This window comes from Oryza glaberrima, chromosome 6 (assembly GCF_000147395.1).
Source record: "Oryza glaberrima chromosome 6, OglaRS2, whole genome shotgun sequence".
Lineage (NCBI taxonomy): Eukaryota > Viridiplantae > Streptophyta > Magnoliopsida > Poales > Poaceae > Oryza > Oryza glaberrima.
In genome coordinates, this window is record NC_068331.1 from 25357415 (window position 1) to 25374958 (window position 17544).

General features: G+C 38.2%; 2 protein-coding genes across 2 annotated transcripts; one reads left to right on the forward strand and one right to left on the reverse strand.

Annotated features, from left to right (window-relative positions):
* The first annotated feature begins 7846 nt into the window (after positions 1-7846).
* On the forward strand, positions 7847-10425 carry LOC127775586 (tetraspanin-8-like). Its single transcript, XM_052301845.1, has 2 exons — positions 7847-8481; positions 9919-10425. The coding sequence occupies exons 1-2, from the start codon at positions 7978-7980 to the stop codon at positions 10222-10224; spliced, it is 810 nt and encodes a 269-aa protein (XP_052157805.1). The 5' UTR covers positions 7847-7977; the 3' UTR covers positions 10225-10425.
* Positions 10426-11247: 822 nt separating this feature from the next.
* On the reverse strand, positions 11248-12919 carry LOC127777267 (transcription factor IBH1-like 1). Its single transcript, XM_052303841.1, has 2 exons — positions 12205-12919; positions 11248-12023 (listed from the first exon to the last, which is right to left on the reverse strand). The coding sequence occupies exons 1-2, from the start codon at positions 12717-12719 to the stop codon at positions 11957-11959; spliced, it is 582 nt and encodes a 193-aa protein (XP_052159801.1). The 5' UTR covers positions 12720-12919; the 3' UTR covers positions 11248-11956.
* Between the last annotated feature and the right edge of the window lie 4625 nt (positions 12920-17544).

The window sequence follows — 17544 nt, forward strand, 5'->3', positions numbered from 1 at the left end:
ACATTTATCTCCATCATATACTCCATTGCAACAAATTACCCACGTATTTTGAAAAATCTCTATTAAGGGAATTTGGTTTATTTTTTATTCCAATAAAAATATTTCATCTAGTGCACTTACAATGTTTCATTATGTATAGATTTAATGTTGTAGTGAACTGAAATATTTCATTGCAACAAATCACCCACATATTTTGAAAACCGCTATTAAGGAAATTCGGTTATTTTTTGTTCCACAAAAAATGTTTCACCTAGTGTACTTACAATGTTTCACTATGTATAGATCTAATGTTGCAGTGAACTGAAACATTCTTCGCTATTTGCTGAAAGATTGTTTATATATAAGGTAAAACAACACCCGATTTAAACGAGTGAAACATTTTCGATCTACTTAGTGAAACAATTCCGATATACCTGATGGAACATCGTGCAACATTTAAAAATAATTCAATAATAAGCTAAAATTTTTTTCGTCGGAATATATCCATGTGTGGTCTTGTTTTGAAGATTTAATTGCAACGAATTTAATGGTGCAATCGGATCATGATTTTGATAAGTAATTTAAGAGAAAAATCAGTTTAAAGTGGTTTTGCACGCATACGTGGCGCTGACGTCATAATGTCAGCGCCCGATTCTAACCCCCTCCCATCGAGCGCCCGAGCCGAAGTCATCCCCTTGTCCTTATAACTAAAGAGTTACTCCCTCCACTTCAGGTTATAAGACGTTTTGACTTTGGTCAAAGTCAAACTACTCTAAGTTTAATTAATTTTGTAGAAAAAAGTAGTAATATTTTTAACCTAAGACTAATATATTATGAAAATTTATTTAATTATAGATTTAATGAAACTATGCTGGTGTTGTAAATTTTACTATTTTTTCTACATAATTAGTTAAATTTAAAGTAGTTTTAATTTGACCAAAGTCAAAACGTCCTATAACCTATAAAACGGAGGTAGTATTATATTAAAAAACATATAAACCGGTGCTTAAAGAAAATGGACCGCGTGGAATCGGAGGTAGAAGTTATAGGACGAGTCTGCTTTGAAAAAAATCTGATCAGAATGTTTTTGATTGTCATTAAAAGAAGTGGTCCGTGCAGCGACAAAAAAGCAAAGAAAGTGTCACGCCGTGAATTTGATCAATGTCGTTTTTTTGCAGATGATGAAAAGAAAAAAAATAATTATGTTTAATTTTCAAATTAAACATTGGTTCATTATAAGATTTCAGAATCACTAAATATCTATTGAAGAAAGAGGTGCAAAACTTTTGATTTTTCAGCCATCGGATGCATGGTAAGCGCTTGATATAATTTCTAAAATCGAACACGGACTTGCGTGGAGACGAATCATTGTCACGGCTCATGCGTGGTCGATAGATGGTGCGGACTCTAATATGTCGTATTCTACAAATGACAAAAAGAAAAAAAATATGTTTAATTTTTAAATTAAAAACTGGTTCATTATAAGATTTTAGAATCACTATATATCTGTTGAAGAAAGAGGAGCAAATAGATGGTGCGGACTCTAATATATCGTATTTTGCAGATGACGAAAGAAAAAAAATAATACGTTCAATTTTTAAATTAAAAACTGGTTCATTATAAGATTTCAAAATCACTAAGGTGCTAGTGGCGGAGAGAAAAAAATTGCGCAACAATGTAGCGAGAGGCAAAGTAATAATAGGATTTGAGATGTGGGAGGCAATGTAGCTTATTTCGAGTAGGATTTGAAATGTGAGAGGCAAAGTAGACTTATTCTGAGGCAAAGTAATAATAGGATTTGAGATGTGGGGGGTAAAGTAGACATTTCGAGCAATCTAACCTGAGAGACGCAAAAAAAAAAAGTAATAATAGGGATTTGAGTTGTGGGAGGCAAGTAGACTTATTCCGAGCAACCTAGGATGAGAGGAAAAAAAGTAATAATAGGGATTTGAGTTATGGGAGGCAAAGTAGACTTATTCCGAGCAATCTAGGATGAGAGAGGCAAAGTAACAATATATGTGTAGAAGGGAGAGGTGGTGGGAATCGAACCGTGGTGGTCAGGTTGAAGATTTCCTCCACTAACCAAGTAGGCAAGCTGCTAGTTGTGATTGGTGGCTACATGAGCGTACATATTGTATATCAACCGAGATTTTGGAGTAGATTAGAAAAGGTCCGATCCGACTATTAAGCGAAGTAAAATGGATTTTGGCAACGTGATCTGCATGACGGACGAAAAAAAATCCGGAAGCCTTAGTTACTTTTTTATTAGGTATACTAGAAAAAATACCTGTGCGTTGCAACGGGTAAAATTATTTTTGGATCGCTGTACATTTTTCTTTGGTTTTAGACAAATACTCATTCCTTATTTCCTTTATAATCCCAGCCCAGTCCGCTACCTCCCTCTGCTGGGCCTACCTCTCCTGCCTCTCTAAGACCTAACCCACAAGTGTAGCTGCAATTCCAGCTCACATAGTCAACTGCCGTCTTCAACCTCTAGAAGACAGTCTCGTGTCCATACGATGCCAAAACCGATCCTCCCCATCAAATTCGATCGAATCTGTCTCGATCTTCTAAAATTGGTTGAGGACTTTTGATACACTCGATCTCCTCTTTTTGTTTTTATCAAAATCGGAGTGAATCCGCAAAACTTTATAAAAAATGACTTTCAATTAGAGATTAAATTCGGTGAATTAAAGCAGAATTGAATGTGGAAAATCATGAGAAAATGATGAGAGAGTAGTGGGGAATTGACTTTTGCAACTAATTGGATGAGGGAAAGCATGGAAAACTAATTGATTTTTATCGACGTGACGACAGCGCTAGGGTTTGACCCGACGACGAAAAAATATGGCAGATAAAAAAAATCCTACCCAAAAAAAAGTAAAAATAAAATAATGGATAAAAAACGAAAAAATAGGGAAAAGGTAAAAAAATGGAAGGAAAAAATAGACGGACGGAGAGAAACGGAAAAAAAAGCGGACAGAGAAAAAAAAAGGAAAAAAGGGGCGAGAACAAATGGGAAAAAAAGTAGACGGAAGGAAAGGAAAAAACGGAAAACCAAAAAAAAAAAGGGGGAAAACGAAAAGCAAACGGATCGGAAAAAAAAGGAAAACGGTGAAAAAGGAATGGACGGACGAAATTTTTTTTTACCGGAAGCTTTGCTTATTTTTTAATTAGGTATATATAGATATATACTAGAAAAGATGCCCGTGCGTTGCAACGGGTAAATACATTTTTCAATGAGAGCTAAGTTTGCAACGGGTAAATAATTTTTTCAGTGATATATTAAGAGCTAAGTAATAAACTGAAATATTGTGATCACTATACACTAATAATTGAAAAAGTTAATAAAAATCTTAACATTGGCATTGCTATAATGTTAATGAAAATATTTCCTGGGTTTTTGCCAAAAGCCTTTCTTCTTTTTCAGCCTAGGCTAGTCCGCTACCTCCCTCCATTTGGTCTGCTTCTCTTCGACCCTACCATCTTCAACTTCCCGAATATGACTACCATCTTCAACCTTCTGAAGATAATCACGTGCCTGTACATTTGCCGGAGCAAATCTCCCCATCAAATCCGTCTGAATCTTTCTTGGTCAACCAAAATTGGTCGAGGGTTTTTATCCACTCGATCTACTCTTTCCGTATTGCCCAAAATCAGAGCGTAAAACTCTGGATAAAAATGATCGGGGAACATTACCATCATCATCGGCATCAAATCCGGCCAAATCTTTCTTGGTCAACCAAAATTGGTTGAGGGTTTTTTATCCACTCGATCTACCCTTTCCGTTTTTCCCAAAATCAAAGCATAAAACTCGGGATAAAAATGACCGGGGAAGATTGCCGTCATCATCGGCAACTGTAGAACAGAGATTAAATCTGGCAATTAAAGCCAAATCGAAGGGAAAATCATGGAGAAAATGATGAGAGAGGAGTGGGGAATCGTTTTTTGCAGTTAAATTGGAGGAGAAAACACAAAATCGATATGGCGGCGGCGCGGCGCTAGGGTTCACCTCGGGAGGCGTGCAACGAACAGATGAGATTATAAAACTGGATGAGAAAAAAAAAGCGCACGGGAGAAAAACCGGCGACAAAAAAGATTGACGAAAAAAACTAAAAGCGCCCGAGAGGCGCGCAGTGGACAGATCGGATTAAAAAAGGGACAAAAAAAACAAAATCCTTAACATGTGCGTATAAAAAACTCTTTTGCGTGCAAAGACAAAAGGAAAAAAAAAACGGTGCCAAAAAACCAAACGGACTTTTTTTTCCTGGCAGATTTATTTTTCCTTTTTCTACGGGAGTCGGATAAGAGATGTTTTTTTTTCTTTTTTTTTTAACTGACAACGACCGAAGCTTTTTTTTAATCGCTTGTTAGGTCGGACTTTCTTTTATTTCTTATTTACCTTTTTTTAGTCGGACTTTTTTTTTCTTTCTTTCTTTTTTACAGAAGACGGAATCTATTGTAGTAGAGATATAGATTAAAATAAAAAATAAAATTAAAACCGTTTCAAACATAGATGACGTACCAAAATTCTGGTAAAAACACCTTAAACTTTTATAATAGGTAAAGATATATATATATATATATATATATATATATATATATATATATATATATATATATATATATATATATATATATATATATATATATATATATATATATATATATATATATAGTTTAGTTAAGATGAAATTCATTGTGGGAGTTCGCTTGGATATATATATTTTTAGAAAATCATGAGCTGTAGGTAGGAGTCCGATCGTCTCAAGTCAACATGCGAGTTCTTTTCAATAGATTTCTTATAATTCTATCTATATTACTAAAAGTGAACGATCTTAAAAACCGACTCAAATACGGTTATGTATTTCCAAAAGCAAACGAACTTAAAAACCAACTCATACACGGATAACGTACCAAAATACCGGTAAAAACATCTTCAACCTTTATAATAGTAGAGATTTAGTATATTATAATATCGTGAGTCTGAATAAATTCATAATAGTACGATGTACTATAGTAGGTTCTCTTTATGAAAGGAAGGAAGTAGTCCTCTTTGGACTGACTTGATTCTGTGATCGTTTTCTTCGGTTGAGACAAACAGAAGCAGGCTAACCTAGGAACCACATGCGCACGTGACAGGTGAGACTCCCTACAAAGTGCAATGTGATTAAGAAAAGCAAACATATCAGTTTTGCTGACTCCTGATGATAAAAAGATTTTACGCAAGCAAGAACCATGCTGTCTAGTGTCTACGGTAGCAAAAAGTGCAGAGCTTTTTTCTTGACACTGAACGAAAATTGCTACTCGCTGTAGCCCCTCTCAAAGATGGGTGAGAAAACGGTGGCGGAAAAGTTTGGTGAGATATTTTTAAGGAAGAATTTCATCACTTTCGAAAAGAATGGCATGGCCTTTCTGAACTGTCTCATCTGTCCCTTTGCTTTATAGAGAGGCAAAAAGCAATAAGCAGGTGATGGCATGCAAATCAAGAACAAAAGATGAATAGCAAGTGATGACAACGACTACATAAAACTGGTAAGCTATTGAAAGAAAATTCTCACTAACTATTGATGGAAATTATGTGCCTTTGAGGTGGTATTTTAAGTATTTTTTAATTAAGTCATAGTTTCATAATTCGTAATCAGTTTTTTAAAATAAAAGAAAAATGTATTCTCTAGGAAATAAATAAAACATATTTGCGAGGATGATAGGTGCGTAGTAGTAAGCCAAATTAGAAGGCATTGCCATGGCAACTCCAGTAAGAGTGACGAAATTTCCATTCGGCTATTTCTCCTCTCTTTAGGTTGTATGCATCTGATCTCTTTGTGCTCCCGGTTCATCCTCGTCAGAAAGAATAAATGACCGTGGACAATAACACGAGATAGTGTCACTAAATTTACAAATTGTGGATATTGACCGCATTTAGGTTGTGTTTAGATTGGTCCAAAGTTTAGAATTTGGTTGAAATTGGAGACGATGTGACTGAAAAGTTGTGTGTGTATAAAAGGTTTGATGTGATGGAAAGTTGGAAGTTTAAAAAAAAACTTTGGAACTAAACACACCCCTACTTTACTACTCCATACAGAACGGCTTGTTCCTTTTGTCAGATGAATAAAGCTCGCCGAATGGTATTCCCTAAAAAAACCGACTTGTTCTTTTCTTCTTAATGAACAAATGTGTACGGTTCCCGAGCAACGGTACGATTTTTTTAAACACAGTAGAAACCGTATGATTTTGATAAGGAAATTATGTATATAAATTTCTCATAATATTATCTTTTTTTGGGGATTCTCAGAATATTATCTAATACTATTTTTTAACTAAATAATAGTTCATACCTCAAATAATGATCACAAATCGTTCACCTATTAAAGAAAGAAGTATTTAATATGTTCCTATCCTATTTTTATAGGATTTTGGATTAAAGAAAAGGCAGACCGTTTACCATTCAGTTGCTAAGGGCTCTTTAAAAAAAAACGTAAATATTAGAGAATGATCTAATATCAAATATCAAATAGTTAGAAGGGAGAGGTTTCAAACCCAGGTTGTTTAGCCCACCACCTTGTGAAGCTAGCCGGAAGACCCCTGAATGTTTCTCGGCTCTTTTACAGTATAGGATTGTGGAAACATATGAATATAGGAAAACATAGGAATCAAATATCATGCTTATTGGATTTCTACAAAATTTCAAACACACAAAACTTTAAAAATTATCGTTTAGTTGACTCATGGAAAAACATAAGGATTCGATACACAAGTAGTAAACACGTGAGGTAAGATCTTGTACTTATTTTTCTTCAAAATTACTCTAGAATTCATTCCGTATGAATTTGATAGATTGGAAATAATCCTTTGTTCCACATGGCTCTATAAAGATTGTCTCCTAGAGGATAAATTCTCTGGAATTTCTTTATCTTTCTTTTGAACTTACACATTTTTTCTCTGTTTTAAAGGGGGCTAAGGGTGTGTTCGGCACCCCTTTTCCCAACCCCTCTCTCGTTTTCCGCACGCATGTTTTTCAAACTGCCAAATGGTGCGTTTTTTGCAAAAAGTTTCTATACAAAAGTTGCTTAAAAAAAATCAAATTAATCATTTTAAAAAAAATTAGCTAATACTTTATTAATCACGCGCTAATGGATCGCTCCGTTTTCCGTGCGGGAGGGATTAGTTCATATCCCTTGAAACCGAACACAGCCTAAGTCTCATGTTAGCTTTTGCTATACCACCCCTAAATTTATGGCCCCATCGTTTCGCTTATTCGGGAAATAAGCGAAACAATATATTTGTAAACGAAAAATAATTTATAAATAAAACTTTTATATACGTGTTCTTAGCAATCTAAAAGCAAATGTTGAAAAATAAACTTCGATGTAAAAACCCCAAATTCAACTCCGAATTTAAAGTTAAAAAATTTAAATTTTGGCTAATAAGTGTAATATAATCATAAGCTATAAGATTAGTACTACCTCCATATTTTAATGTACGACGCCGTTGATTTTTTGTCCAACGTTTGATCATTCGTCTTATTCAAAAAATTTATGTAATTATTATTTATTTTATTGTGACTTGATCCATCATCAAATGTTCTTTAAGCATGACATAAATATTTTCATATTTGCACAAAATTTTTTAAAAAAACGAATGATCAAACGTTGGTCAAAAAGTCAATGGCGTCATACATTAAAATACGGAGGGAGTTGCCGTTAAGTCCCAACTCCCAAGTCACAAAAGGTGACCGTTTCTGTTTCTAACTCAGTCTACCTAGACGTGCACTCCATAATTTGCAAACCCTCTAGGGGTGTAGCAGCAAAAGGAAAGGGCCAAGCAAGTTTAATTTAAAACCAACACGACCCTGAAACGAACAAAAAGCCAACTCCCTTTCGCAATTTCGAAATTCGAAACCCACGCTAAATACGACACGCCGGTTGCCAGCGCAGAAGTAACCCGAGGAAGAAGAAGACGACGACGAAGAAGCCAAGCGGCCGCAACCTCGCAGCCATGGCGCGGTGCAGCAACGGCCTCCTCGGCCTCCTCAACGCCGGCGTGCTGGTCCTCGCCGTGGTGGTGCTGGGCGGCGGGATCTGGCTCAGCAACCGCGCCGCCACCACCGACTGCGAGCGGTTCATGGAGCGCCCCGTCGTCGCGCTGGGCGTGCTCCTCCTTGCGCTCTCCCTCGCCGGCCTCGCCGGCGCGCTCTGCGGCGCCTCCTGCCTCCTGTGGCTCTACCTCCTCGCGCTCTTCCTCCTCATCCTCGCCCTCTTCGTCTTCACCGTCTTCGCCTTCGTCGTCACCAACCGCGGCGCCGGCTGGGTCGTCTCCGGGAGAGGGTACAGGGAGTACCGCCTCGGGGACTACTCCACGTGGCTGCAGAGGAGGGTTGAGAACTCCGCGAACTGGGCCAAGATCCGGAGCTGCCTCCAGGACGGCAAGGTCTGCGAGAAGCTTGGGGCCAGGCGCGAGACCATGGACCAGTTCGTCGGCAGCAATCTCTCCCCGATTCAGGTGAGATGAGAAAGCCTAACTCTGTTCTTCTGTTTCTATAAACATCCATGTGAGTTGTTGAATTTCGACTGTTTAGTTCTCGGATTGGGGATTTAGCGGGGGAGATTTGTGGATTGACAGTTGTTGCGACGATATTTTAGTACTGCAATTTTCGTTAAAAGTGGTATTGAATCCCCTTGCGACGGTTGAATTTTGGGGATTGGAGTCGATCAAATCTTTAGGACATGAAATTTTCGATGGATTTGGGCATGCATACAACTGCCTTAAATTGTTGTTTGGATCTCATCGGACTTGAGTTGGTACATTTTGTGGACTCAATCATAATTCCTAGGACTGGTAGAGCATGTTATACATGTGACTCGTGAGTTCGTACAGATAGTACTCTTGATTTCATATGCTGCATTGTGGATTAACTCCTCAATTTGTACAGCATTATCTTCAATTATGTACATATACTATATACTATTATTCTCATCATCGCTTTACCGGCATAGTGTACAATGTGCCTTTTTTTTTCCTCAAAAAAGGGCTTGTTCTTTGTTGCAAACTTGCAATTACTTATCTATGGATACAGCCAGCAACTTAGCACAATATTTTCTGGTTGCATGCCATTTTAATACTGGAGGGGTTGGTAAAGATTAACAGAAGATTCGAACTTGTGGTATGGCAAATTGGTAATAAGTAATTCTAGCAATCTAAACTGGATTTCAGTTTGGCAATTGATCAATGGCATATTTCTGTATAAATTGTGAAATTGTTATTTCTTCACATAGAGAGGTTGTTGACGTAGCAGTTTTATCATACATTAATTCTCTTTGAATTTGGCCTGGTAGGTCATTGCGGTTAAAAATGCATATATTTTAATTTGCCCATGCTGCATGCCTGATTTTTTTTGTTGCTGATTTTGGTTGTAATTTATGAAATTTAAACATCTGATCTTATTGTATTGATAACTTAATGCGTCTGAATCTTCCTTTAGCTTGAATTGGCATGTTAGCTTTTGCCAAAATGTCAATACATGGTGCAGCTTTTGATAGTCCATTGCTTAGCTTAATATGTAAACCTGTGCCTTTATTTTTAATCCAGTGATAGCTACCTTTTGAGGCTTCATAAGCACTATTCCACTACTATCTTTGCTCACATGATACTTCTTTTAACATCATCTATATCTTCAGGCATATTGAGCAATTAGTAAACTGCATGTATTCTTTTGTCCTTAATATTCAACCTCTTGATTTAATTCAACGTAATACTACTGTGCTGATGATGTGGAACATGGATAATCTTATGCGCACTGTCATTTACCTTGTATAATTGTATTTCAGCCGTGCCTTTAGATTTTGAATGTCCTGAGCTTTCATCTTTTCATCAGTATAAGAACTATACTAAACTATCCAAATATGTTTTCTGCAACTAACACACCTACATCATATCCAGTCTGGATGCTGCAAGCCCCCAACAGGATGCAACTTCGCCTACGTGAGCGAGACCGTCTGGACCAAACCTTCTGGCTTTAACTCTACCGATGACCCGGACTGCACGACATGGTCGAATGATCAGACCGCCCTGTGCTACGACTGCCAGTCATGCAAAGCTGGTGTGCTCGCTAACCTGAAGAATGACTGGAAGAAGATTGCGACTGTCAACATCATCTTCCTGATCTTCCTCATCATCGTCTACTCCGTTGGGTGCTGCGCTTTCAGGAACAACAGGCGGGACAACTCGTACCCGGCTTGGAAATGATCTGCATTGGCGATGTATAGGTTCTTAGGTCGTGTTCGGTAATGTTTAGCTCGCTCGCGTTTCAAGCAACCCTGTCGTATATCATGCCTTACTGTTTTATGCATCAACCGCTGCTAGTTGAAGCATGGTTGCTATCTTGCCTACATGATGTATGAATTGAAGGCTTATGAAAGATATGTTTGGTCAAATTCCTTTGTGGCCTGGCGGCATAGTTTATTACCTGTTGGTTCATAGTACTGTTTCTGTGTTTCTGTTCTGCATCTTGCAGGTGAATGTCGGAACCTTCATGGATTCTTTCTCCTTACAGAGAAAACCAGTCCTTTTTGCAAGATCATCCAAAATACAGAAAGCTGTTGCAGTGCTGCTAATTGCTAACTTTTTTTTTTTGCGGGGCTGCTAATTGTTAACTGCTAAGGAGTAAAGATTGATGCTATTGGATTCCTTCTTGCAGTAGGAGCTTGCATTTGATTTAACCTTTTGGTATTCAAGTTTGACATGAAAAGCTCGTTAACCTTTAGGCCCTCGTTGATTCAAAGGAAATTTATAGAAATTTTTAGAGGATTTCTTTTCTATAGGAATTTTTCCTATATAGCCATTTGAATTAAAGGAATAAATCATATGGAATCCTATGAAATTCCTATGGAATGCCTAATGCCATACAAGTTTTGGAGGAAATCTAACATGAAGTTCTACCTCATGAAAACTTTATTTTATCTCTCCTCTAATTCTTATGTTTTTCCTGCGGTCCAATCAAACGGTTTTTAATGTGTTTTTTCTGTATTTTGCAATTATCTGTTTTACACTTACATTCATATCAAAACCCTAAGTTTTTCCTATTCTTACGTTTTCTCAATCCTGCTATTGAAAAGGGCACTTACTGCAATTGCTACCAATAACATTCACCTTGTCAACTGTGTCTTGTTGAGTTGCATCCTCTGTGTTGGCGCAAGAACAAAAATGTCGTTTTCACATTTGGTCCACAATGTACAACAGGCTTGCAAGGAAGAGCCCCACATGTACTGATGATGTACATGCTGTGTGCATGTGAATGGACGTACAATATTCCTGTATGATCATGCCCATATCTTTTGTACAAAGTCCTGTATATCTCCACGTTGTCCAGGAAAATTCACTAAAGAAGCCGTTACATTTTACTGCATTGTTTATTTGGCTGCATTATAGTGAACAATATTAGCTTTATCTCTACATTTAACTTTGGATCTCAATGCTGTCATTTCTCGTCAGATATCATCAGAAATGTTGGAATATCTTCTCATGGAAAGAGCACATAGCAGGTAAATTTTACACATTATTATACACTATAGCCATTAGTTATTATTATACATGGTAATTAAGTGAGATTCTGGAAATCCTCCGATAAGGCGATAAATGCAACATAGACCATATATGCAAGGATGATTTAGGAAAGATCAGTCGACAACATGTCACTGCTGGAAAATTAAATATGCAGTTCATAATTCCAAGACACCCACCCAGAAATTTCTCTGATGATCTACAAGATTGTTTCTATCCTCCCAATACAACAGTAGATAGCTAGCTTACAATGCCCTTACTGATCTCCCAAAGAACATGATAAAATCCTGATCCATCAACCGATTGTTCACCATTTTGTACAAGATAATTGAGGGATGCATCCCTGGTCACCATAATTTCCAGTGTCCGTCTGCAATGGCACAACCCTAATCTTCTGAAAGAGAGCACAATCAATTCATCATCGCTTCATATTCATGCTCGAATCCTCCTCTCCTTTCAAAGCACATTTAGACCAAGAATAATCCCTGCGTATTACATAACCGAATTAAGACATACAAAAACAGATCATTAACAGATGAAATTGGAATCAAATTAACCATGCACAAGAAACAAAACAAATCTGAATCTACGAAATGCAGTGAGACTGTGAGAGTTCACAGAATCACAGGTTAGTTTGATAGTTTCAGTGCTTAATTTGTAACACACCGGAGAGAGGTGGACGACGTGTATCGTCTCTGAAGCTGCACGGCTTCCGAGACGCGGCGGAGGACGTCGACCTGCGCGCGGAGGTGGACGACGTAGTCCATGGCCTCGCGGAGCAGCGCCGCCTCGTCCATGGCGTCGCCGCCTCCGGGTATCACCTTCCGCAGCGCCATGGCCCTCCTCCTCACCTGCAGCCTCCTCGCCATCTCACCACCACCACCTGCACCTGATCTCGTCTTCCGGCCGCAGCACCGCCTCACGATCCTCCCGCACCGCCGCGCCCTGGCCGTCGTCGACGCCGGCTGCTGCTGCAAGACGATGGCCTTGGGCCACCGCGCGCCGCCGCCGCGCGCCGTGGCCATGGCGAAGTCGGCGGAGGACTTGACGGCTCGCTTCCTCTCGTGGAGGCTCATGGCGTCCAGGGGCTTCGTCGTCGAGCAGTCTTGGAGGCTCAGGAGGAGGTTCTTGAGGAACGCTTGCTCGAACGACATGGTGCTACTAGCTCCGGGGCCTCCCATGGCGCCTACCTTACTTTGTTGGCTATAGCTTGGTAGCAAAAGTAGGAAGAGATGTTGTTGCAATGCTGAAATGCACAGGTAGGAGCTAGGAGGAGAGCTATGCAAATGGCACTACACCTGTTACTATAAATACGCGTCCCCGGCATTATAGCCGGGGACGGATTCTGATCGCTCGAGAGGATGTGTCGTCATTTCTCGGCATAACTGTGGTTTGTGGGATAAACACACATGACATGTGGCTGAAACACAATCTCTGATATATTCTCTCATGCGTGTGTGTATATAACCTAACCATTTGTTATATCATCATCGATCTTAACAGGACATGAAACTCTTGTTTTATTACTTATATATGTGATTGAATTAACTAAGTGACGATGTATCGAAATGTGCATGGAAATCTAGCTAGAGAACAATGGTTGGTAGGTAGGTACTAGTTGGATTGCATGAAGCCATCGATGGATCGAATTAAGACGCGCTTAAAGGGTAATGGTAGATAATTAATTAACTCGCACCAACTGATATGTAGTGCCGTAGTGGTAGCTTAATTTCTACTACTCCCTCCGTTTCAAAATATTTGACACCGTTGACTTTTTAACATATGTTTGACCGTTCGTCTTATTCAGAAAAATTTGTGAAATATGTAAAACTATATGTGTACATAAAAGTATATTTAACAATGAATCAAATGATATGAAAAGAATAAATAATTACTTAAATTTTTTGAATAAGACGAATGGTCAAACACGTACTAAAAAGTCAACGGTATCAGACATTTTGAAACGAAGGAAGTACTATGTTTCCTTGTCACAGGATCAAGCGAGATTTGGCTGGAAAGGGAGGGGTGAGTGAGCGAGAGAGAGCGAGACAAGGCGCACATGGCCGCACATGTAGCGTTTCAGCGCGCGCGCGGATGGCACTTGGCGCTTTGGCAGCGCGGCGCGGCATGCATGCACAGCCGCTCGATCGGAGAGGAGAGGAGGAGATGGATGGGCATGGCGATCGATCTCTGCATGCTGTGTTGTCCGTGTTGCCTCTTGGTCTGCACCACAAGGGAGGCAGGCAGGCAGAGCCTCAGAGGGACAGAGAGGCGCGTGCATGTATGTGTGCGTGCGTGTGCTTCTCGCAATCTCTGCAGAGTTAAGCTTGTAGCTGTAGGCATTGGCACTGTCATTGAGCATGGCATCGGCGTATCGCATTTGCCAAGAGCTTAATCTTTCAGACACGACGAGCTTGATAGCATTTGCGGCTAGAGTCCTCCGTTCGTTTCATATTATAAATAGTTTTAAACTTAAGCAATTTTATAGTCCTTTAGTAGATACCATGAGTTATCTAAAGGACCGTAAAATTACTCTTTAAACTTAGTTACAGTTAAACTATTCTAAACTTAACCTAAGACAAATATATTATAAAAATATATTTAATTATAAATTAAATGAAACTAATCTAATGTATAGATATTAGTATACTCCTGCTTACAGATTTGATCAAATTTAGAGTGGTTTGACTTTAATAAAGCTAAAACCAACTTATAATCTTAAACGTACTCCTCCTATAGACCGGTTCTACTACTATGCATGTGCAGGAGGTAGCTAGAACGAAGGAAAGTTCCTAGAAACAAGGGCAATGGAAGTAAGGATATACTACTTCCATATCGAAATTGGCGGCCGGCCATCGCTTAGCTTTTTCTTCAGCGGCGGTCTGGCTGGCAGTTGCAGCTGTGAGAAAGGCAGGCAGATTGCTGCTTCACATGGGCGCTCACATGGATCGTTTTGGTCCGTCGACTGAAAACTTGGTTTGGGGGAGGCGAACTGCATGCACATGATCAGCCTGCCCACCCGCCTCTCTGGTCAGTAAACGCACTGCAAGCAACGACCTAAGGTAACAGAAAATAAGGCTACCACCGTTTTTTTTTTTTTCGCAATGCTTGGAAGGACGAACGACACGCCAATTTTAGGGTGTAGCTATATTTATGGTGTCACATTTTTCACTAAAAAATAGTCAGCATGTATTTACATTGTAAGTTCCTAAATTACATATATAATTTTAGTGTATTTACAATGTAAATATCAAAATTACATATGTAAGTCCTAAAATTATATATGTAAATTCGAAAATTACATACTAATTACATATATAAGTGGGGTGTAACTACTGTGTAAGTGGCTAAGAAAAATCATCTATAGCATATGCCGTGAAGAGAAGTGAATCGGAGGGACGATATGTGCGTGGGAGAGATCTAGCTCAGCCGGCCGGCTATGCACGCGGACCACCATGGCACCATCGCGCAGCGAGGAGACAGCCAGCTCGATCATCTGACGGTTGGTTTCAACTGACTGAAATCCATCATATTTTATGGCGACATATTTTTAGCAATCCCCAAATGGAGCTGCAAATTTTGCTCCGCAAACAAGGTTACGGTTACCACCATTTTGAATGCGAGCCATCTGATTAAGAATTGAAGTACTGTACTCCCTCCGTACTCATAAAGGAAGTCGTTTAGGACAGCGTAACGGTCTCCAAAACACAACTTTAACTACTTGTTTCTATAAAAATATCTATCTATTATATACTAAAAGTCCATTAAACTTTCTACAAACGCTTTCAGGCCGCCATGTAGGACCCCTACAAACGCTCCTAGGCTACCACGTGGCTCTATTAAATCTAACCGTCGATTTTCACTTAAATTGGTGGACCTAATATTTTAGACCATTAGATTAAATTTTCACTTAAATTAGTGGACCCGATATTTTAGGCCATTAGATTAGATGTATTTTATTTCAAAGAAACTAATTCCTTCCTCTGTTACGTATTTATTATGCGGATGAGCTATATGTGTCGCACGTTTTTTTTTCGCTGAAAAAGAGTCGAATCTCTTGCCGTTGATGGTTTGATGTACCGTGGATAAACGCTTGAGGGATGCAACTTTCTGTCAGGGTTACGGGTGAGGTATACCCTCTACCCTTCGATATACGTCACATATCGATATGGTATACTTGCGCGTATACGGACGTTTTCGGCATACGTTAAGGAAATTCATCATGGAGTTCACAGATGGAAGGAGTCCTACTCGGACAGAACTGGGTTGTCATTGTATCGTGTCGGGTCTGATGTCTCCGAATCCTATTTAGAGACCAGTTGACCTGCGATATAAAAGAGACCCCCCGGGAGGACCTAAGGCATCGAATCTCATAGTCAACCCATCCACCACAGCCTACGGAGTTGAAGCCTACAGGAGCCAAGTCGCCGGGAGATCTAATCAAACCTGTTCGATTACGATCTCGTCGGTATCATCGAGTTCCGCTTTTCCCTTTGTAATATGTGGTTTTCATCATATAATCCCATATCAACTGGATTAGGGCTATTACCTATCAAGGGGCCTGAACCAGTATAATCTTTGTTTTCTGTGTGCTTGATGTTGTATTACGTAGTTCCTCGTACCAGCGTACCCCAGTACCCTCTATATCCGGTCTACGGGTATCCTCGTCGACACTTTCCTTTTTTATCCTTATTAATCCTTTGCCTTTTTTGATTAGCATCGGATTTTTCCTGTATGTATGATGACACGTTAGTTACGTTATAATTACATCCTATTTACACTATAATTACATACTAATTACATATGTCATTACGTATGTAATTTTGTGATTTACATATATAATTTTGGGACTTACGTTACACATACACTAAAATTACATATGTAATTTATAGACTTACAATGTTAATATGACGCTATAAATATAGTTACTCTTTTTATTATGTATATATGGAAGAAACTTCATACGCTCAAGAAACTAACGAAGCATACCTACTGTTCGCATCAGAAGAAAAAAAACTACGCACAGAATTACCGTAAAATCAATAGGCAAAACAAAAAGCATACGTACTTAGTACCATTGGAAAAAAATTGATGATATTTAAAATATGATTTTCTATTATTTAAAGATAAAACATATTAATCTATAAATTTACATAAATATTACCGTCGATTTTCATTTAAATTGGTGGACCCGATCAATGTTTTAGAACAATAGATTAGATGTCTAAAAGTCCATTAAACTTCCCAAAAATACTCCTAATTCACCATATGACATCCTACAAATGCTACTAAGTTGCCATGTGATACTCTAATAAATTAGTGAAATTCTTAAAAACTCTAAAAAAACAAACATATTTTTATTAAATTTAGTGGACCCAATATATACAACTATTAGATTAATTTTCAAGAAAAAATTCCACTCCTAAACCCGGGCCCACCTAAGTCGGTATGTATAAGTTAGTTTTTTTAAAAAAACGAACGTACGTATGTACGTCTCCTCTTCCTTCAACTCATTTCTCAACTTTTTCACTCTCCTATTTTCATGCCTTATTAGTTTGATAAGCAATAATAATTTTGTGTTAAACAATTAAGCTTCAAAATCATACAACTAATTTCTGATCCACGTAACTATTTAGATTATTCATAACTAAATTACAGCTGAAGACCATATTTTACTATAATTTAGCTTTAAAAAAAGCCATTTTAGTTTATATTTCCTAACTTTTGCGTGCCATTCAAGCAATTATAAAAAATATAAAATAATAATAAAAATATAGATTTTATCATAATACATAACTTCATAATAATTAAATTAGGTCTACAATCATAAAAGTAAAATGAATATACAATTAGTAATGTTTCCAAAATATGTTAGTTAGAAAGCAAAACTTATGCAAAAAGTAAGCAACTATAACATCTAAATCACACAGCTAATATTGATGAACTTATGTCTTTAGAATATTTTACATTTAAAGACCCATATACACTGTAATATCGACTTTGAGA